This window comes from Colobus angolensis, unplaced genomic scaffold, assembly GCF_000951035.1.
Source record: "Colobus angolensis palliatus isolate OR3802 unplaced genomic scaffold, Cang.pa_1.0 Scaffold11, whole genome shotgun sequence".
Lineage (NCBI taxonomy): Eukaryota > Metazoa > Chordata > Mammalia > Primates > Cercopithecidae > Colobus > Colobus angolensis.
The window spans coordinates 18,363,575-18,387,315 of record NW_012112030.1 but is presented as its reverse complement, the minus strand read 5'-3'; the positions used below and the strand labels follow the sequence as shown (position 1 = coordinate 18,387,315).

Here is a 23,741-nt window from a genome sequence, read left to right as displayed (position 1 = left end):
AGAATAATCTTTATCTGATCTATTATTTTTATTATTTATTTCATTATCATGATTTTGCCATAATTAAATAACTTATACTAGTTTACCTCACAGTATTACAAAATATATGTTAGTATGCATTAGGCCATGTGTGTTTCTTTTTCTGAACTTTAGTTATCTGAGGGAGTAAGCACACGTATGCTCCAGCATGTGTACATTAGGATCTGTACCCATCATGTGGGATTTTACCAGTTCCCGTTTTTTAGAGAAGGTTCTTGAGCTCTTTCTGGAATATCGAGATTTAGGTATAACTGTTTGGCATAGTTGTAGTTTGTGTATCTGAATTTATATATAATTCTGGTTGAGGATTTTAACCAGGAAAGGTATTTGGTATAGGTTGTACCATGGTACTGAAAAAAATATGTAAGAAACTTAGTTTTGGCAGTGATTATTTTGTTAACCATATTGTTTCTATAATTCTAGGTTACAGTCACGGCAGTTGCAATAACTTTTGACAAAAATCAGGCTTTACAAACCACAAAGACCCCTGTTGAAAAGTCGTTGCAAAGAGGTAAATCTTTACTAGATAGGAAGTTCAGTTTGTGTTTGTCTGTGTTATGGTTCAGTGATAAAATATACAGGACAGGTGGATTCAGTAAATTACTTGTTTCTTGAAGAATATTTGCTGCTTTTTCTGTTCATCTTTGTGAAGGTAACTGTGGATAAGCATATGACTGACTTGATATTTTTCATACACGACTAGGTGGTATTTGACTGGTATTTACATAGGGAATGCTGCTGGGTTTTTTAGACTTAAATTATAGCATATTAATTCTGCAGTAATATAAGGGTTTCTGTACTAAGATCTCTGGCCAGGTCTTCAAGGCATCTGAGGACCTACTGATGTATAAGCACAATTGTGTGCCTGTGTATTATTTTCAGGACAAGTTCCATAGTGTTCAACAGATTCACAAAGGTGGCCTTAATCCAGTAAAATTTAGAAAGTAGTATTCGTAATATATTCTGAAGAAATCCAAATTACTGGAAACTATGTGTTCTGACAAACACATAATGAGGGATACTATACTTTCTTGTATAGTTCGAATGACTTACTGGCTAAATGAAATATTCATGATTAGTCCTAAACTTTTAAAAGTTGATTACATTCTACATGTATAGCATTGATAAGATTTGAGCAGGGAGTTAATGTCAGGTAGATGTATTAAATGATTATGTGTTCCGATATTTGTCAAAGAAGACATGTAACCGGTTTAAGTGGCATAAAAACTAGTAATGGGCAAAGTGTAGGATATTAATTATTATTATCTAGCATTTATTATTTGCAAAGCACTGTGTGTGTGTGCTAAATTACTTACAGATATTAATCTCTTAAAGCCTCACAACAGTCATACCAGGGAAGATAGCACCAGTCTCAGCATCATGCAGATGAAGGGTTTCCATGGGAGAAATCAGGGAGAAAATGACCAGAATAAATTGGGGCAGGAAGGTGGAACTGAGAATATGTATATATATGTTGTCACAGATTCTTAATTTAAAAAAATTAGTAATATATCATTACTAAATAACTGGTATTTTTCTTGCCTTTCTAGCCTCTACAGATAATGAAGAACTTTTACAGTTTCCACTGGAACTGTGTTCAGATTCACTTCCTTCTCATCCTTTTCCACCAGTTAAAGGTTGGTTAAGTAAGGGAAAAAGCAAACACAAATCCTAGTTTCTAGTTCCTTTCACTGCTTCTTCATTATAGGCAATCTTACTAACCTTGAGGTGAAAATGTATCCTTCATTCCCTCATTATGTGTTTCTTCATATTCATAAAGGGGATAAATTAATGTTCCTCTTATTTTAATTTCTCAAGTAATTTCATTATAAGGTATTAAGGAAATTTTTCCTGTGATACTCCATTCTCATACCTTAATGTGTTAAAGCTTTATTTTCAAAGGTTTGGATTTTCCACTGTAATTATTCACACATGGAATACTTGATATTTATATTATATTTGGTAAGTTTTTTCCAGCAACAATTAAACCTTCACAAAAAGTTTTGGATTTTCCTGGACAACAGAATGCTTTTTTTTTCAGAGGATATATGAAAAGGTTTTGAGTGGGAGTAGTACAAGTGAGAAAGGGATGAGCTTCCGGTCTTTGCTGTGGCGATAATTGAAGAACATTGTTATGTACTTATATAAGACACTGCATTTTTTTTTTCCGGTGCAAACTGATAGCTCCTTATTTTAATAGCAATAAACCTATTTTGATCTGCATAATCTTTGGAGAAAAGTGGGAGATATTGTTTTCCTTTCTCATCTGATTTTAGTATAATTTTTATTACAAAAAAATTAAAATTACTATACCTTATTTTGTAACATTATGTATTAGATAAATGTAGTATGTGTTTTTCACTGTTTGTTTTGAGAAATGATACAGTTATTTGAAATCAGCTATTCAACTTTTATGTCTTATAATACAATGGATATTATTTTATGATTCCTACTCGTTATTTGATACCAAATTATGTATAATACAGAATAGTTTTATATTCACTTTACATATATGTCAACAGAATCTTTGTTAAATCAGTACAAAGTCTGTTTAGTAGATAAATAGATCTTGTCTCATATTTCGAAGATGAAAAATAAGCTGCTTCCAGATTCTGAACTTTGTGACGTGGTAACTGTGATCCTTTTTCCTTTCTGTCATCACCTAAAATTCTGATTTAGAAATCCATAGAGAATTGTAGCATATCTCAATATCCTTGAAAGAATAGAGAGGAAAAGTCAAATTCAAAGGTAATGTGAGTTCAGATTTATGAATTAAATACAGCTTCCAGGCAGAAAGCAGAACTGTCAAGAGTCTTCCTTGGGCCGGGCCTGTTGGCTCATACCTGTAATCCCAGCACTTTGAGAGGCTGAGGCGAGAAGATCACTTGAAACCAGGAGTTTAAGACCAGCCTGGGCAACATAGTGAGACCCCAACTCTACAAAAAATAAATAATTAGCTGCATGTGGTGATCCTAGTTACGAGGGAGGCTGAGCTGGGAGGATTGCTTGATCCCAGGAGGTAAAGGCTACAGTGAGCTGTGATTGTGCCACAGTACTCCAGCCTGGGAGATAGGGGGAGACCCTCTCTCAAAAAGAAAAGTCTTTCTTGAACTCACTATACAGCAAGTTTTTTTTTCTTTAACATCTACTTTATACAGAAATTTGTTTTTATTCATGGTTAGTTCCATATCACTTCTAGGTATAATTTCATTTATCCTTACATCCTTACCCTGCAATAGGGGCCAAAAAAACCCCCAAAAAACCAAAAAAACCTAAAACCTAATCAACAAAGGTTTGATTGATTGTTATTCTGTAGGAAAAGGTATTTGTGGACTTGGGGTCCCTGTTAACTCTGTTTTACTATATTGTTAATACCTACTGAATTTTGCAGAAGATTAGATTTAAGCTAAGTTTGACTTGTCTATAAGGACAACTTTCCACTTCTGTAGTAGCTTTCAAAATGTTTTCAAAGGAATTATAACTGGTGCTTATGTGATCGTTAGTATGTGGTATGCAAAATGATACTTTGTGAACTAAAAAACAAGAAAATAAGAATTTGAGTAGAGTAAGTCCTATTTGAACAGTACCTAAAATATTTGCAACTCGTTTTAGGGAGAATGGAGAGGGACCAGGAGGTAGGTTGGAAAAGCAACCGACCTGTGTTTTTCTCTCAGTTCTGCTATGGATTAGGTGTGAGAACTTGGACCAATTGCTTAACCTCTTTGAGCCTCAGCTCCTCATGTGTAAAATGTGAAAAGATTAAGATTCTCTGTAACCTTTAAAATTCCTTGGGTTTCTGTAGTTTATGGTTCTTCAATTATTAACATATTCCCATTTTTGAAAAGTAAATCAAAAGCTAAATTAGTCCCCAAGGTCACACTGAGCTTCTGTAATTTACATGTGTTCAGCTGGGCGCGGTGACTCATACCTGTAATCCCAGCACTTTGGGAGGCCGAAGCAGGCGGATTGCTTGAGCCTAGGAGTCTCTTCTCTACAAAAAATACAAAAATTAGTCATGCATGGTGTGCCTGTGGTCCTAGCTACCGAGGAAGCTGGGCAGTAGAATCACCTGAACCCGGGGAGGTTGAGGCTACAGTAAGGTGTGATTGTGCCACTGCACTCCAGCCTGGGCGACAGAGTGACCCTGTCTCAAGAAAAAATAAATAAATAATGATTTCAAATAACTTTTAATCAATTAAACCAATAATTTTAATTTTAAATTCTGCTCCTCTGAACCATAGAGTTTTGTCAGAGGTACCTCATGACCTTCCAGGAGGCAGGGTGAAAGGGAGCAGAGAAGGATGGGATTGAGGGTAGGCGTCTGGATCCCCTACTTTTCTGAAACAGCAGCTATGATTCCATTTGTTTTTATATCCATCTTCTGTATGTGTTTTCACTTGAAGAAAGGGTCTCAAAAAGTTTGAAAACCATTGATTGATCATGCCACCCTTTATTGTCATCATCATCATCATCAGACCATCCAATAGTAATATATGTAAAACTTTTTATACTAAGTGCTTAACTGTAAAACCTATGTGCTTTTCCTTGAATATTGCATTGTAAAATCATCAGTAAACAGTTAAAAGTATATCTGTACCTTTCTGTCAATATTTCTGTAGTTTTGTGAATTGTGGTTTATGTTCTATGCTTATTTATTGTCTCGTGCTTCCTCAAGTCTTTTCAGGAGGACATGGGCTAAATATAGTTTTTAAAGTTATCTCAAAATGTTTTGGAAAATTTGAGGGTAAGATAGGTTTTGAAAAGGCCTGAAAAATATAATAGAGTCTTAAAAATGGAGTAATCGAGTGTTGTAACATGACAGAAGGCAATGTCTGGAAAAATTTAAGCATTGCCATTTAGTGGAGATAGGCAGGAAGAGAGGAAGGTAAGAGTGTTGAGGATAAATGCTCAGAAGATTTGTCTGCTTTATAAAATATGCATCCATAAGAGGCTTAAAAGTCAATTACTAATGCTGATAAATAAAAGTATAGTTTTTAAATCGTTTTAAGTTGAATAAGCTGATAGCTTTTTTTTTTACTTTCAGTAACTTTGAATTCCAGTTTATATTTCATGTTTTTAATCACAAATTGGATGATTGTCAAAATTTTTTATTTCCCTTTATATTGACTAGGGGATTAGTTTCAAGAACTAAGCATAGTGTGTTTATTAATACTTCCATCTTTTTACTTGTAGATAAACCTTTCATTGTCTTTTTGTGTTATTGAAAATGGGTGAATGTCATGTAAAGAAATGTTGCTTCAATAACGTATATCTTATTTCACTGTGTAGAGTAAGCCTCGGCCTGAATTGTCCATCCATGTTCAATTTTTTCTTTCCATCGTTTATTATATTTGCTTTTGTTTTTAAAGGTAACAAAGTGGTTTGATGTATGTCTCAAATTTATGGTTGATTTGGTGTTACCTTGCTGGTTATCTTGATTTTTCTGATTTGATATATCAGCTGGTGCTGAGCTTAAATAATTTATTAAAGGATAGATGATATGATATCAACATAAATTATTTATGTTTATACAAGAGTATGATATGAGAAAAATGATAGCTATAGCAAACTTTTAATACAATTTTCATGTTTTTTTCTCATCATTGATATCCAAACCTGAGTTTTTCTCTGAAATGATTTTCAAGAGACTTTAAAAATAATGGATAGATAGATAGATAGATAGATAGATAGATAGATAGATAGAAAAAAAGAATGAGCAAATGGGGGGAGTCTGGGTTGAGGTAATCTGGGAGAAAGAAGAGTAAAAAAAATTGGCAAGATTTTTCTCATAGGTTTCAGTTTATCTCAAGAATTCAGTTTATCTCAAGAATTTTATACATGTAAGTTTTATAAAAGGTTAGCATATTACTTCAGAGAAATATCTAAAGGCTTACATCTTGAGCTATTAGTTGCTGTATTGTAAGGCTTAAGAACTTAGATTAGACAAGTGTGTATAAATCATATACAACTTTAAATATATTTCAAGTTCTTAAAAAAATAAGGTAGGATAATAGTTTTCATTAAAACACTGATCGTTTAAAAATTAAAAAGGTTTAATTAAGTCATTTTTAGTTTTAAATACCGTTGAGTGAAACTATATAGAAGATACGTATATATTTTTAAATACCCATCTTGTTTTCTGCTTTTCTTTTGCTTTTACTAGAGTACTTTCCTCATGTTCAGTGGCATAAGCTATAGGCTATTCATTACATTAGCTGCTGACTGCTGTAGCAAGCATAGGTTAAAATCTGGATTTCAATGTAAAAGAAAACAAGTTGGCTTATACCCACAATACATTGTACTTCAAAATTAGGTGTCTACATCGGAAGTTTTTTATTGTAGGCTAGAAGAGTTACTTTTTCTTTGTTAAACCAAATTAGATTTTTTTCTTTTTAGAGACAGTCTCTCTCACAGATTTGATTTTAAAATAGTTTAACTGTTTGAATTTAATGTCTTGCTAACATTATTTTAAACTAGCAATTAGAAGTATACATTTGTAAAAAATACAGAAGTTATCTTTTACTTTTCCTACCAACTAACAGTTTGAATTCTTATGACTATATATAATTCCTTATACTAATTAAAAGCATTTTTATATATTAATAGTCCATTGCATGTCTGTTGTTACTATTTTTAAAAAAAATACATTTTATCACTGTGACCAAGTGGCAGCAACAATAAGAAGCTGCTAAAATTCTTGATGTTATTGGATGGCCAAATAATCAATGGCAAGTTTTAAAAGGAAAGAGATGCTCGGGGGAAGAAAATGCAAAAACCAGAAACTAACTAGAGGAAAATGTGTGAAAAACTCATCCAAGAAATGGGAAGGAAGGAAGGAAGGAAAGGAAAGATGGAAAGGAAGGGAAGGGAGGGAAGGGGAGGGGAGGGAGGGGAGAAAGGAAAGGAAAGGAAGGAAGGAAGGAAAAAAATTGATGGAGAAGTAGGAACAAAGAATCTTTATCTCAGTAGCTTCTTCAAGGCAGCTTGAGGACAGTGAAATCCACAGTTAGAGGAAGAGGGAGTAAAAAGCAAAGAAAAATTGCATTGAGTTACTGACAGAAAACGGATTATGTGGAAGAGAAGCTATAAAAGATAGGAGTGAGAGGGGAATTGCATGCTTGGAAATGGAAGCAGGAAAATGTAAGAAGTGGATTGAAGAAGAAAGACAAGTGGTTTAGGATGTTGTACACCTTTAATTAGAAACCTAAATGACCCAAATAGGGAAGTTAATTGTCTTTGTTATCTAATATATGTACTACCGAGGTATCACAGTTGAATTTTTCCCTTGTAAACTGTCCAAATTGAAGCTAGTTTTATCTTTAAGTGTGCTTTAGTAATTTGTAACTGTAATATGGCAGTTTCGAGTATTGTTTATACTGAATGTTTAAGTATATCATTTGTCTACCCCAGTCATGAAATTAGATTTTATACTTATAAAGCATAACTAATCAATGCAGTATCGATTGATGGGAATTCCTAAAGAAACATAAAACCCAGGTTTGATCATAATAAAACTGAGAATGTTTAAATAGGAAAATAAAACATAAATTATAATGACTCCCAATTGCATATATTTTAATCTGCCAGAGAATCATTTGTAGTAACTGTAGTTAACTTTTGTAGTAACTAGTTAATCATTTGTAGTAACTTTCTTAGTTTTAAAAGACATTCAGATAAGATTTTCTCAAATATTTTTTAATTATTTAGAGCAAAGATGATCTGTAAATTCTAATGATATAAAGGGGGTAGTCAAAAAAGGTACTGATCAGTGTAGAAATTTATTACTGTATTTATCTTTGTTTGGTACTACTGTGACAGAACACTTGAGACCGTGTAATTTATAAAGAACAGGTATTTATTGGCTCTCAGTTCTGGAGGCTGGAAGTCCAATATCAAGGTACCAGCATCTGGCTGGGGCCTTCTTGCTGCGTTATCACAGGGCAGAAGGGCAAAAAGAGAGCAAGAGGAGGTCAAACCTCCCTTTTTATAATGACACTAATCCCATCCATGAGGGTGCAGATCTGGCCTAATCAGGCCTTAAATGTCCTACTTTTTTTTTTTTTTTTTTTTGAGATGGAGTCTCCCTCTGTCGCCAAGGCTGGAGTGCAGAGGCACGATCTCAGTTCACTGCAACCTTTGCTGCCCGGGTTCAAGTGATTCTCCTGCCTCAGCCTCCCAAGTAGCTGGGATTATAGGTGCCTGCCACCATGCCTGGCTAATTTTTTTTTTAATATTTTTAGTAGAGACAGGGTTTCACCATATTGACCAGGCTGGTCTCGAACTCCTGACCTCAAGTGATGCACCTGCCTTGGCCTCCCAAAGTGCTGGATTACAGGCATGAGCCACCGCCCTGGCCTTTTTTTTTTTTTTGAGACAGGGTGTTACTCTGTCCCCCACGCTGGAGTGCAGTGCTGCGATCTTGGCTCACTGCAGCCTTTACCTCCTGGGCTCAAGCGATCCTCCCACCTCAGCCTCCTGAGTAGCTGGGACCACTAGCACCCCCTTGCCTGGCTAATGTTTATATTTTATCATAGTGATGGGGTTTCAACATGTTGCCCAGGCTGGTCTTGAGCTCCTGAGCTCAACTTACCTGCCCACTTCGGTTTCCCAAAGTGCTGGGATTACAGGCATGAACCACTGCCCCTGGCCAGAATGTTCTACTTCTTAGTACTGTTACAATGACAGTTAAATTTCAACGAGTTTTGGAGGGCACATACATTCAAATAATCACTGCAGCTAACAAATACCTTTGCCATTGGTTACGACAAGTTATTTAGAAGAATGGAAAAGTCTCAGACTTTAGATGCACTGGAGATTGTCTGTTTGAGGGAGGAAGAATCATTTTTGTTCAATAATATGCTCATTTCCACTAAATTGCTTTTAACCTGGGTTAGTTTCTCTCTCACACCACTAGACACAGGGCTTGTTAAATACTGCTAGAGTGCACTAGGGGAATAATAAAACCATAGCCCTGTTTTGCTTTGCTAAGTTTCTAGGGTCATTTATTTGGGGCTTGCAGGGTTATCACTTAATGGTGACTTTAAAAAAAAAATGCAAAATAATCTTCTTCTTGTATTAAATGGGAAACCAAATTATAAGAGAAGTGGACTGTTGTGTGGCTTGAGACTCTGCAGCGAGAAGGGAGATCTGACATAAAAACATTTGTTTCACACTCTTCCATGTAGATCTACAAATGGCACACAGCTGAGCACAACTCAACAAAGTCTGAAAGAGTTGAGGAGATTTCTACCCTTGAATAATGAAATACATTGTTTTTAAATTAGTATTAGCCTAGAGATTGCATGTTGTTTTATTTCTTTTAAATCAGAACTCCCAGTTTGTCAGTGAGCCAGACTGCATGTATCTGCAGTACTTTCTCTTTTGAAAAGCCTATCACCTGAGAAGCCAAACTCTGATCAGGAGGAGCAGAGGGCCTGGGAGTTTGAGGTCATCAGACATTTGAGGTATTCAAACCAGTCCAAGGTGCTGATGTCTGCCTGCTGCTGGGAGCAGCTGGCCTTGGGCCTCTTGGGCCTTTTTTTTCTGGGAGAAGAATTAAGATAGCAAGCATGTTAAAAGATGAACCTGCTCTCCCTAAGTGAAATCAAAATCTTCTCCCTTAAAAACTTTGGTTTTCAGATTTTTATTCAGGTGCATTCATATTTGAGGGCAGGGAATAAACATTTTCCCTCCCTTTTTTCCCTCTTCACCCTTTATAAATGTTATGGGGTAAAAGTAATACATGTATATCGCGAAAAATTCAAATACTACAAAAATCATATAGTCCAGAATAAAGCTCCCTTCTCCATTTTCTTCCCCAAGAGGCAACTACTTTTAACAGTTTACTGTCTGTCTTTCAAAGATACTCTATTCATCCTTTTTAAAAAACACAAGTATTTTACATATCATTGTTGACCTTGTTTTTTCTACTTGACATTAGAGATGGGAACAGATACTTAATACATACTTAGGTAAGCTCTTTCTTTGTACATTTGCCATTAAAATATATGTAGTTCCTACTAGGGAATTCTATATTACTCAGATAATATCAAGGTATACAAAAGATTTTAGTTTTAGTGATTTTTCAGAAAATTTTAAGCCATTCCTCTTTCCCCTGCAGTTTAAAAAAATGCATGGAATTCCTAATACCAGCTATATGTTCTGTAATTCTACACCAACCAAATCTATACTGCACAAGACATATGACAGCCTCAGGACCCTCTCGGGATATGTAAGTTAGGGGTAGGACTGTTGGTGTCCCAGTCTCTCCATTGAGTCTGTTTCTGTGCTGAGTGTCCCTGCAGATCTGGTAAGCCTCTGAATGTCAGCTCTGTGCTGGTCTTTCTGTAGGTCTCATCTCCTAAACTTCCAAAGTCCCTCAAGATTCTGAATCAGGAGGACTTTTCCTATCTAGATCTCCAGTCAGCGAGCATGATGGGCATGTCCACAGTGTGGTATCCTCACAGGCCTTTCGTGAACCCCACCTGGTGATCCTTTTTATTTATCAGCTCTGTATATGCTGCAGTATTAGCTAGTGGTCAATTGCTTTATAAAAACTGTGGGCCAGGTGTGGTGGCTCACACCTATAATCCCACCACTTTGGGAGGCCGAGGCAGGCGGATTACCTGAGGTCAGGAGTTCGAGACCAGCCTGGCCAACATAGTGAAACCCATCTCTACTAAAAATATAAAAAAATTAGCTGGGTGTGGTGGTGGGTGCCTGTAATCCCCGCTACTTGGGAGGCTGAGGCTGGAGAATCACTTGAATATGGGAGGTGGAGGTTGCAGTGAGCTGAGACCATGCCACTACCCTCCTACCTGGGCAACAAGACTAAAACTCCGTCTCAAAAAAAAAAAATTGTGTTGGTGGGTCGTGGTGAGATACTTGCATTGTATTCTCAATTAGCAGCAACATTCTATGGCAGAAATATTCTGTACAAATAATGTTTTGAAAAGTTTTTTAAATTAATTTCAGAATGTTATCAAAAAAATCAACACATAAAGTAGAAATGAAAAAATGTATCTATCTATTTATCTGTACTTAAACTGGCCAACCGAAATTATTCTCAGTGCTTTTCATGAGTTATTTCTAAATTGGCAACACTATTATTTTAGTTGTAAAATTCTTTCAAACAAAACTTTAAATGTTCTAATGTGGGTAGAACATGAGCATGAAAAATAGATTATAAAGTTTTTTTATAGTGCTACTTAAATTGGTACAATACCTTAAATACCTGTAATAAAAAATATCACGGAAAATTCTGGATGCTACTGTTATGAGGTTACTGGAAAGGGAGTGATACTGGCTTGGGATTCCTAGTTATCTCTGTGATAACTCATTTTTTAGTTTTGCAAAGTCTTGATACCACCAGAGGGAGCTGTTGATACCAAAGTCCTCGAATGAAGAAATTGGTGGTGAGGAGAGTTAAGACTAGGGAGCAGCTTATGCTGATCTATGAAGCATAATCATTATCTTGTCTGTAATTTTTAATCTTATAGGCTCTTCCCCACAGCAAACATTTCCCTTCTGTGTTTCATTTCAGCTATTCTTCCCAACACATTGGCCCTTTTCTCTTCCTGGCCTCACATCCTGCTTTCATCATACTCACATTTGTTACTATGTTTATATTTTCTTGTGACTATAAAGTTTCTGAAACTTTTTTTGTGTTATAGTAAGCAAGTAGTCTCCTTTGGCATGATATTTATGAACTGAGCTAGTTTTCATGTATCAATAGAAACTGCATTTTAAACCTAAATGCTTTTATTTGGTTTGCTTTTGCAATGAAGCCATAAAGATTTCCTCCTATTCTTCTGGCTTATAGAGGTATTAACAAATAACAAAGAAGAGGTACTGGCTTGTACTTAGCATCCGAGCTAATGTTGTTCATATTGTCTTATTAGAACACCTGGAGAGTGCAAGTTCTAACTCAGGTATTCCAGCTGCACAGAGAGGTGAGTTTGTCTAATTAAGCAAATAGTCACCAAAGGTGTAAAATTCTAGTTTGGTGGTGCATAAAATTATAGACATCAAAGAAATGCACTGGACAATATGGCATAAACACCAAAATCTGGCTTTTTTTTTTTTTTGTAGGTAGAATATGTTCTTTTAAAAAACATCAATTAAACTAATATTTAAATTTTTTAGTATGTTAATGGTTTCCCAGTTTCTAAGCATAAAATTTTAGCTCCTTAAAATTTCTTCTCAGCTTAGCAGTAGTAAAAGTTATTCTTTTAAAAAGGGGGAACTTATGAGGCTCACACCTGCCCCAACCCCATATTATCAGAGGCTTCATTGCCCAAAATCAGACATGGAAACAAAACATTAACAAAAATGGCCCTTTGGTTTTCCTTTTACTGACTGTAGAAGGAAGATATTTTAATAACAGATAAATCAACTAGTAACTTTTTAAAATGTATTCTTCATTTGATTCTCTCCCTTTTTTTTTTAAATTTTAGGGTAAAACTAGGGAAATGAATTATTCACAAAGTTTTGATTATAAAATAGAAACAACTGAAATATTATAAATTAAGAAGAGTAGGAAATAAAGTTAGTTAAAGCACAGTATGTGGTCCTTTCACTGATATTTATGCTAGACCCCAATCAGGCTCTCCCTAAGAGACCACACAACTATGACATCACCAAAAATGCTCAGCCTGCTAACTGAGAACTTGGTTTTGGACAAATCAGTGTCTAAAGCTTGACTCTTTACTATCTCTCTTATCTGACTTGAAAAGGACCATTCTTTTTCTGAGTTACAGTTAAATTACATCATCGAAAGGAGTGTTAAGACGAGTAAGAGACATCATCCATATTTTTTTCTTTGTTTTTTCTTTTGTTTTCTGTCTGTGTTTTCAGCAACGTCAGTTGATTACAGTTCCTTTGCAGACAGATGCAGCAGCTGGATAGAGCTCATTAAACTGAAAGCTCAGACCATAAGGCGTGGATCAATTAAGACAAGTAGGCGGATGTTTCTACCACATTATGATAATCTGAGAAACATATCCCTGATTTCCCAGTGGTGAAAGCTAGACCTTACTACCCAGTAACAACATTGCCAATCCATCATGTATTAGAGTGTGAAAGCTGCAGACTCTAATGGTCATTTAGGAAAAACTTTTGAAAGGCCTTTAGATTTATTAGTTTTACCTATAGAATTGTGTTTTTAACATTTTCCTTTTTGTGCAGGCATTTTTAAAAGTATATAAATAGATATTATATTGTTCTAGTTGAAAATAAATTACCAACTCTCTTATTGAAGAGACGTTCTTCCAGGACCCAAGGTGCTATTTAGTATGTGGCATCTGTTGGTTTATTAAGTGTGATATGCAGAGGGCTAAACGAATAAAGAATTTCTGGAGGGAAAGTAGTTATTACCTTACTGCTAGAATCAGAATCATTACTTATATGTTATCTTTACCCCATGTGTTTTGGTAAATTTTGAGGTAAATGTATTTGAGTGAAAGAGCTTACCGTATATTAGAAGGGGAAAAAACTACATTTCACAGGAAATAACATAGGATGTGAAACCAGCCAGATCTGGTTCTGAATCCTAGAAGTGCTATTTTAATAGCTATCAGACCTTGGGCAAGTTACTTAACTTCTCTAAGCTTCCATTTCCTCATGCATGAAATGGGGATGATGATGATAGCCTATGTTTCTGGGTTGTTGTAAGGATTAGATATATATATGTCTGTCTTATGGCAGTTATTTAATAAGTGGTAGCTATTGGTTTTTTGTTTTGTTTTGTTTTGTTTTTCCTTTATAAACAACCAGCTTTTAGCTAGCAGAGGTCATTGTGTTAAGCTTTTAAAACTACGAGTTGGTTTTCAGAAAGGTTTGAAAAAAGCAAATATCTTACAATTAGATAACATAAGGTTTATCTACAAGTTGACAATGATGAAGTCGTCTGAAAAAGATGGAAAAATTGCACTGGGAAATATAACAACTTTCACACTCTCCTTGTAATAATTTGTTCCTACAGCAGATAATTTTAATGCTCTGCCGCTTTTTCTTTTTCTTCACTTTATAACCAATCATTGTGTGTGTAGCTATACTGCATCAACATTTTCTTTTGCAGGAATGCCATTTTTCTTCCAAAAGAATTCCATGCCAGCATTTCCTCTCATGTTTTTCTGTCTCTCTTTTTTAATTGCATGCAGTGCATGATAATTTCTTTTCTTTCATGACATGGCTTAGCCTCACAGACAGCTGAATGTTGTCACCACTTATTTGGAAACCTCAGGGAATAATTGTGTCACCAGCATCTGTTCTGAATGTTTTCTCCTCTTTCTCCAATTTTAGCCGTGACAGTTGAAAAAGCAAGTCCAGTGGGTGATGGAAATTTCCGGAATCGTTCTGCTCCACCTTGTGCAAATTCCACAGTTGGGGTTGTTAAGATGACACCTCTTTCTTTTATTCCTGGAGCAAAAATAACTAAATATCTTGGGATAATTAACATGTTTTTTATTCGAGAGACTACTTCTCTTCGGGAGGTAATTTTATAGAAGTTATTTCATTGTTTTTTTGAGTTTTCTCTGATTGAAGATTTAGCAACAAAACCAAACAAGTTTCAAATTGTTATTTTTTGCCAAAAATAACTTACAAATATTTATTTATATTTTAATAATCTATCTGGATTGAGTCTAGAGTTTATTTCATTTAGCAGCTAGGATTATCACAAGAATTGTGTTAGTTTTAAACCTATTTATTGTTAAAAATCTTAGAACCTTATCATATAGTAAATAAAACAAATATCTGTGTTCAAATAGAGGTTTAAAATAGCCCTGAAAGAACAGCTTCGTTTTCTCAGTAATTTAGCAACTTTTGACAGATCACATTTAGAAATAATAGAGGACTGTATTATAGATATATGTCTAAGGAGATACTTTATCTAATTTAGCTCTGCTGTTTCTTCCTACTGAGAAAGGAATGAAGCTGCTCATCTTTTACTCTCTCCATTAGTGTATGAGGATGACATTTCTTCAGTCTTATCTCACACTGAGTATCATTAAACTTTAATTTGGTTTTTAAATAACAAGTTGTAATATTTTACTTGATGTGGAAAAAGTTCAGAATCAGAGTCAGCCTGTTATATCTTTTGTGACAAGGAATTTAAACTTAAAAAAATTATATAATGTCATATGTTAAGGAACAGGGGCTACCAAGCAAATTAATATTAATAGGGAAATTTTTTAATTACTGAGGTGTGACATCCAATAATTTTTTCAAATTTTACTTTAGCTGCAGTTTGTATTTTTAAAAAGTATATTCATTATAAAGACAACTTAGCTGTGCCCTTTTTCATCAGCAGTGTTTCTATACTTTCTTAGGAATAACAGCCCGCACACTATCTTTAATAACATACTCACCATCCCGCACCTAGCACAGTGGCTGGCCCAGAGTAAACACAATATGTTTTTGTGTAAATGAATGAATAGCTTCTGACAGATTATTTAATTACTTAGATGGATGTTTTCTTTGAGGTAAATTAGGCCAGGCATGGTGGCTTACGCTTGTAATCTCACCACTTTGGGAGGCCGAGGCGGGTAGATTGCTTCAGGCCAGCAGTTCGAGACCAGCCTGGCCAACATGACAAAACCCCTTCTCTACTAAAAATAGAAAAATTAGCCAGATGTGGTGTCACGCGCCTGTAATCCCAGCTACTCGGGAGGCTGAGGTACAAGAATTGCTTGAACATGAGAGGTGGAGGCTGCAATGAGCTGAGATTGCACCATTGCACTCTAGCCTAGGTGACAGAGTGAGACTCTGTCCTCCCCCCAAAAAAAGATAAATTAGTTTTATATCACTCTTCATTATGTTAAGATGAAAAATAAACTATCAAGATATTCTCAAAAACCTTTTGATAGAGAATTAAAATAGATGATACTTCTCTGCATCCTTTTAAATTTGACAGAGATTTGGTGTGAAAAGCTGGCATGCATTATGAATTAACCTTTCTACTTGCTCTTGGTAGCACATGGATATTACACTATTTTGAATCCATAAAATTTTATTTCCTAAGCCTTCTTGACTACTTAAGCTCCCACACCTCAAAATGTTGCTTCTTGGTAAATTTTCCTTCAACAGAAACTTATAATATTAACTGTGTAGCACAATATTCCAAATGTGTTAATTGCTTGAGTTGTTTCTTTACAGTTAATTAATATTTTTAAAATTAATCCTCTACAGAGCTACTGTGTCATCAGAATTTTTTGATTTAATAAACAGGAGGAAATTGATAAAAGTCAAAAGAAAAAATATACTGAACTATGATTGAGTTGGAGGCAGGCTGAAGCGACTCCCTTAATTCCTGAACTACAAAAAGAGATATCTTTACAAAACCATATGTAGTATCCTCAGGCTTTTCAGAAAGATGTGATCTAATCAAATGGTTTTCTAATACTGCAGTCATTTTTCCCCTTCCAGTTTAAAGTTGGAAATTTCCTCCTAGACTGTAAATAAGTCCAATAGAATTTGTAGAAACCTAGGTTGAAAAGCATTTTAAGCTATTGATTAGCCTTTGATTTCTGTTTTCCTTGTTTTTGAATATGGAAAAGGTACCCTGAACTACTGGATTTTATTTCCTAACAGTTATGTATGGAATTCTTATTATATGTACCTGTTGAACTAGATGTTAGCATATAGTTGTATGCAAAACAGATACAGTCCCTGACCTAATGGAACTTACAGTCTAGTAGAACTGGAGCATGATAGACATTAACAAATAATCATATAATTAGTATCTAATTACTAGGGAGAGTAAGTAATATAAAGAAATTGAACAGAGGCTATCAGAGAATATAATAGAGGAATTCAACTTATAGTTCACAGTCAGAGAAGGTATCTCTGAAGACATTATAGGTAAATTGGGACCAAGGAATGAATGAGTTGTTCTGTGGAAAAAAAAAAAAAAAATGAGTGAAAAGTCTTCAGGAGCAACATGTACCAGTGAGCCTGAGGTAGGAAAAGTGCTTGTGCATTTGAGAAACTGAAAAAAAAGGCAAGTTTGATTGAACATGGTTCAGGTTCGGAATGAGAGATATGGATAACAGGTAAGTTTTATTGTTTAGGCTTATCATCAATTTGTTTTGATGATGATGAGCATGATTTAATGGAGATGTTGAAGGTGGAGGCACAATTTGAATTCTTGCCCTGCCATTTACTTACTAGCTGTTTGATCATAGCTAGTCATGGGCAAGTTACAAATTCTCCGGGCTTCAGTTTTATCATCTATAAAGTAAATGTAGTAAATCCTTGCCTGGACATGTGTTCAGTCAGTGTTTGTTCATTCAATAAATCCCCATTGTGAGGGAAGTTTAAGTTATTTGGTATATTAAGATAATTTAGGATGTTTTAATATATATTCTTTGACATTTTGTATGTATTCCTATATCCATACACATGTATATATGGTATGATTTCCCTGTGCGTTATTATTTAGGAAGGAGGAGTCAGTGGTTTTCTCCATGCTTTTATTGCTGAAGTGTTTGCAATGGTGAGAGCTCATGTTGCTGCGTTAGGAGGGAATGCTGTTGTCTCCTACATAATGAAGCAGTGTGTCTTCATGGAGAATCCAAATAAAAACCAGGTAAGATGTAGTTAAAAATTCCTGATTGGTGGGAACCTGAGAATTTCTTCCATGGCTTCCTACCCCTAACCCCCTCCAAAAGAGAATTGCTCTTTAGAACCCTTTGAATCTAGATGCATAAGACATTTTAATGAATTTCTTAATAACCATCATACATAGTCACAAGTCAATACATGCTATTTCAGCATCTCAGGTAACTAGGTATTATTCTTAATCATGTCTAGAATTTGTGCTTCTGAGTTACTGTCTCCACCCTCTTTTTGGTAGGTGTTTGGAATACAGTGATAGCTAACTGAGGAGAGCTAAGGATATCCTTTAGTTTGGACTATGATGCTGTCCAGTTTTAGCTGCCTTACTAATGAAGAGTATATCATAGTGAGGCCAGACTGCTTGCTTATTTCTAATAAGTAGTGTATTCTGTTAATGGGGATGAAAGCAGTTAGTTTAAATCTTAAAATACATTTCTAAATTTTGTGTTAAGATAATAACTCACTTAAAGTGGTTAAAATTTTTTAAAAATTAATTAACTATACTAAATAGTATGAAATACCTTAAACACAGTTCTTCCCAACCTGCTCCTCTTGGCACACATCAAAAATCCTATTTCTATGGTTCAACTGGTATACTATGGTAAATGCATGAAGCTGTATGTGGCTGCTGGTAATTGGCCCTGGGTTTCTGACCCAGGTGACTCCCCTGAGAGCAGAGGGGATCAATATCTTGGCAGACACAGAGCTTAAGAAGCTCTAATGTAGACTAATTACTTATCATCTAAGCAGGAGTAAAAATGAATAGATGTGTGTATATATATAAATTTTTTGCCCCTACCTGTACATCTGGATAATTGTAACCAAAGACAAATCATTTAAATTCTTAGTATCATTGTTTTTTTCATTAATAAAATTATCTTACAGTGAAAGTGAGTTGCTGTCATAAATATAAAAGCAGTTTGATAAGACGTTATGGAAATGCAAAATTGTTTTAGCTTTATTTAAGAGATAAGGTTTTGCCATATTACCCAGGCTATACTCGAACTCCTGAGCTCAAGTGATCTTCCTACCTCAGCTTCCCTAGTGGCTGGGACTACTGGCACATGGCACCACACCTGACTGGTTTTAGTTTTATTTTGAAGTCATGAAGTTTAATCAGTTTCTTCAGAAGGGTACTTCATTTACTAAGTTCTTTTCAGGTTTTCTTGATAGTTTATACATTTTCATAACTCATGGTATGTTAAACTTCATTAACAGATGTTGAAGAAAAATAGTGATAAACAAAACTATGAGACAACCTTCTGATAAATTTTGGCAATGGCTAAGGCTATGAAACATCCTAGGAGGATTTTTGGTAGATAATTGGGGCGTATCTAAAGCTCAGTGAGGCTACTGCAGTTCTGGATTTGCAACCAGCTTATTGATAAGATCTGGAGTGAAGGAGATTGTGTGGAGTGGTCAAAAGGAGTACATGGGGAGAAGAAAGATTGAGAAAGGAACAGTGAGAAAGGCAGAAGGAAAACCAGGAGTGCTGAGAACTACCTATACACAGATCATTTGAAAGTGGAAGTAGAATGGAAACCAGGCATATCCTGAGCAGGTGTGTTTGATACAATTTGGTATTACCTGGTCATAAAGAAAGCATCTATTAGATCTTGAAATTATATTCAACTGGGTACTTCTTTGTAATAATTTATTTGATATAAGAGGATTTTCCCTAGTTTAAGAATCCTTTTTTGCTTAATTACTTTGTATTTGAGAATGAGATCTGTAGTTTTGGGTTTTTCCAGTGTTAAATTTATACAACTTGTTTACTGACTTAATTAGCACCTTAACAAATGCCTCAAAATCAGCTTGTCCAAAACAGGACTTATATCTGTGCCTCAGTTTTCTCATCTATGACATTGGGATAAAAATTGGGGTGATCATGAGTTAATATATGTAATGTGCTTTGTGCCTGGTGGATAGTAAGCACTGTAAAAGTTGTTACTATTATCTTTTAAATGTTTGTCTTCAATGATTTCTCACAAGACAAAGTCATGCTTCTTAATATGTCCTACAAGGTCTTCCACGTTCTCAGGTCTTCTACCTTTTCAAACTCATCTGTTGCCCCCCTCACCTCTCCTAACATACCCAAGACGTAGATTGAATTGTTTGGTTTCCAAATGAACTGTGCTTTTTTTTTTTTTTTTCCCCATTTCTGGTACTTTCTAGTGTTGATATTAACTCCAGTTTGTAGGTGAAAAAACTGAGGGTTAAAAAACTTAAGTTTGGTATGAGGCTATAAATAGAAAAGCTAGAATATACCCAGATTTTCCACCACCAACTCTCTTCCTCTGTACCTAAATGATAACTATCAACAGCTGATTACCACTGAGGTGCACACATCATATCAGGTGCCATGATTTATGTCATTAGCTTTTCCCCCCACTTTTATGTGAGATCTTGCATGTACACAAAAAATGTAGAGAACTGCACACAGGCATTCTTACAACCCTCAGCTTAAGAAATAAAGTATTAAAAATATAGTTGAAGCCTCAGTGGGCCTGTTTCCTCTTTATACTGAATGAACCATCTTAATTTTGTCATTCCTATGCATGCTTTTATATCTTAAAAAAATTAATTGTAGTCTTATTTTGTATCTAAAATGTTTTAATATATTTTTGAATAGGTAGTACATGATTCAAAATTCAAAAAGGTATGAATGGAAAAGTCTCTCCTTGTCTGCTATTCCAGCCAGTCAGTTTTCCTCCCCACATGCAACCAAATTTTTCATTTTGGTTTTTTTTTTTGGTAACTTCTAGAGATGTAACACTCCAGAGTATGTAACCAGAGAGATTTTATACATACAAGCAAATATATATAAATAGATATTCTTTTATTTTCCAGTTTAATATAAGTGGTAGCTCTACAGTACATACTGCTTCTCAGCTTGCTCTTTCACCTGATTTTTCTTGGCAAGGTTTTCATTTCAGGACATAAAGATTACCTTTAATTTTGTTACAACCACATAACACTCCATGGTATACGTCGATCGGAATTTCTTTAATTAGTCCCCTACTGATGAACCTTTAGGTTGTTTTCAGTAAATGTTGTGCTAATACATACAGTGCTACAAAAACAATGTGATACATAATTGATTAGCACAAGTGTGAGCATCTCTGTAGGGAAAATTTCTTAAAACAGAATTGCTAGGTCAAAAGTAGTACCTTTGTAATTTTCGTAGAGATTTCCAAAGTTCCCCTTCATTGAGATATTTTGCACTTTATATAAATATATAAGGATAGATATAGTTATGTAAATGACTTTATATTGTATATGTCATTTTGCAAATTGTTTTTGTTAATTCATCTTAATATTTACCCATATTGATTGAGCTTTAGGTCATTTTTCACTTCCATATAGTATTTCAGACATGAATATTCCACAGTTTATTTTCATTTCCCTTTTGATGGGCATTTAGTTTGTTTCTAGTATTTTGCTAAACATGATGCAGTGAAAAGTCACTTATTAATCTTTGTTGCATACGTGTCCAAGATTTCTCTAGGGAACACATATACATGGAATTAATGGATCACGGAGTGTGTTCTTTTTCTGCTTTAGGAGATGGTTGTTTTCAGGATGGTTGCACTTCCCACTGCAGTGTTAAGTATGTTGCTGTTGTCCCATGTCTTTGTTAACACTTGGTAACATCCAACTTTTACATTTTTTGCCAATATATATGAAGTGGTATCTCGTCATTTTAATTGTATATCTCTAATAGAAGGCTTGAATATGTTTTCATATGTTCACAGGAGCTCCTTGAGTTTTCTTTCCTGTGAATTGCCCTCTTGCCCTTTTCTCATTTTTCTGTTGGATTGTCTATCTTTATCCTAAAGTTTAGAAGCCTGTGCTTTTTTGGCTGTACAGCACTGCCCCTTGTGTAACAGAAGAGTATGAATGTGTTGAGTATAACTGAACCTGTCCTGTTTGTTGTTCTTATAGGCACAGTGTCTTATAAATGTAAGTGGTGATGCAGTGGTTTTTGTTCGTGAATCTGACTTAGAAGTGGTGTCATCTCAGCAACCTACTACCAACTGCCAGTCATCATGTACTGAAGGCGAAGTTACAACCTGAAGAAAATTAGGAAAAAAGAGTTCAACTAAATGAAATTCATCAATCAACGTTATTTTGTCATTAATTATCTTCTTAGACTTAAAATTGAGCTTGAGATAAATAAGGAAGAATTGAGTAGATTTGATTTGCCTGGAGTCTTTTGGAGGCAAGAGAATTTTCTAATCTTGACATTTTGTTTGCCTGTTCTAGACAGGCCCTGTGGGATCTTGACCCTTCAGTAAGTTAAGATAAATTTTTAAAAGAACTGTAGCAAAGATGGAACCTTTGTAATTTATGTTGATTTTAATAAAATCATAATTTAAAAAGTGAAATGGGAAGATTGTCAGGAAATTAGGATAGCTACTGTAGTGTAATTTAGAAAAACTAAGCAAGAGATTCTCCAATTGTTAGTGAGTAAGCAGTCTGATATGAGAAATGTGTGGGGACAACGGAGAAAAGTTTTCAGAAAACTACCATGTAGATTTCTGAATGTGTTTTATTTTGATGAGGAATTTGGTAACAACTGAAAGGGAAAAGTACTTCAGCCATCTTTTGAAAACAAGTTAAAATTCTGGAACTTGTGTCTGTAATACATCCTAACTCCTATAAAAGAAAATAATCTGTCATAGCTGGTGTCCTTTCACTGAAAGTTTTAATACTGTCTCTAAGGAGGGAGGAAAAGATTATTATATAATTTTATAACTGACAATATTTGAGTTAGTATTGAATTTGTCTAAAAGTGGCTTGACTTCAACTAGGATGGAAATGTCAGTGAATTTTGTTGAAGTAGTAAAAATACAGGTGACTTAGTAGGAACATAAAATTATTTTCTAATCAGATAATATTGCACTCCTACCAAATAAACAGAATTTTAGTAGTATCTGAGGGATTTTTGATGGTGAGTTAGACTGTATTTGGCATAGAATTTGGAAATGTAACTTGAATGTAAATATGCTGCAAATTGTTGAATGTATACATAGAAAGACTTCTTCTGTCAATGCCAAATACCTGTTGTAAATGAACCTTAAATATTACATTCCTCCTTTGCACAATAATACTTCTTTATAACACTTAACGATTTTTCCTCCCAGGACAACAAACTGCCCTTAAGAGTCATTTCCTTGTTATCACAGGTGTCAATATTTTTCTGTATTTTGTTTATAATTTTATTTTTTAAATAAAAAGTTTATAAAAATAAACTGGAATATTCCTAAATCTCTTTTTTATCTCCATCATATACTACTGTCAGTTTTCTGAATCACTTTCTATCTGATCATCTCCATTCATTTCTTCAGTCAACAAACATCTATTGAGCACCTATTAAATGCAAGGCCCTGGCCTTAATTTTGGAAGGGGTGTGTGTTTGCAATTTTGGCTCTTTAATTATTGTTTCAGGTTAGGTAGGTATTCATTCAACAACTGTTTATTAAATGCCTGCTAGATGGTAGGGCACAGTTTTAAGCAGTGAATGAAACACAAAAGTTCTTCCTCTCATAGAGCTTAAAGTCAGTGTTTACACAGGTAAGCAATTTGTAAGATGTGGTAGTGCAGTATTTTAATAATTGCTAATATTTATTGAATGCTTACTATGGGCAGCCAGTCTAATAAAGATGTTTTCGTATTAACTCTTTAAATCCTTATGGAAACCTTATTATTAAGCACCAGTTTATAGTTGAGGAAACAGAATTGAGAGTTTACGTGAGTTGCCCCAAAGACACAGTAAATAGTGGAGCCAAGATTCAAGCGCGGGCAACTTGGCTCTAAAACCTACACTAGTAAGTCAGAAAATGTGAGTGTAGCTTGGAATAGAAGTACTTCCCAAAGGAGACAGTATTTTAGCTCCAGTCAGGAAAAGTAGCTCACTGGAATTTGGTATTGCCAGTTTATTCATCCATCCATCCATTCGTCCAACCATTTGTCCGTCGAACAGCCGTTAAGTGATTGCATAGTGTGCTCCAGAGTCTTTTCTAGGCAAAGGAATAATAACACAGCCATTGCTAATTGGCTGTTTTGTGCCATGTCCTGGGTAC

General features: G+C 34.8%; 1 protein-coding gene across 6 annotated transcripts in view; it reads left to right on the top strand.

Annotated features, from left to right (window-relative positions):
* C2CD5 (C2 calcium-dependent domain containing 5) overlaps nucleotides 1-22,916 on the top strand; it is a 95,188-nt gene extending 72,272 nt beyond the window's left edge. For 3 of the 6 annotated variants that reach the window (XM_011955198.1, XM_011955206.1, XM_011955191.1), the window contains 7 exons: nucleotides 463-550; nucleotides 1,590-1,676; nucleotides 11,940-11,990; nucleotides 12,895-12,996; nucleotides 14,341-14,531; nucleotides 17,480-17,626; nucleotides 21,601-22,916. In XM_011955198.1, coding sequence (XP_011810588.1) covers nucleotides 463-550; nucleotides 1,590-1,676; nucleotides 11,940-11,990; nucleotides 12,895-12,996; nucleotides 14,341-14,531; nucleotides 17,480-17,626; nucleotides 21,601-21,732 — 798 coding nt within the window. In that variant the 3' untranslated portion in view covers nucleotides 21,733-22,916. The remainder of the gene's footprint in view (nucleotides 1-462; nucleotides 551-1,589; nucleotides 1,677-11,939; nucleotides 11,991-12,894; nucleotides 12,997-14,340; nucleotides 14,532-17,479; nucleotides 17,627-21,600) is intronic. The other 3 variants (XM_011955181.1, XM_011955219.1, XM_011955215.1) reach the window with 3 other exon arrangements.
* Nucleotides 22,917-23,741: the final 825 nt, after the last annotated feature.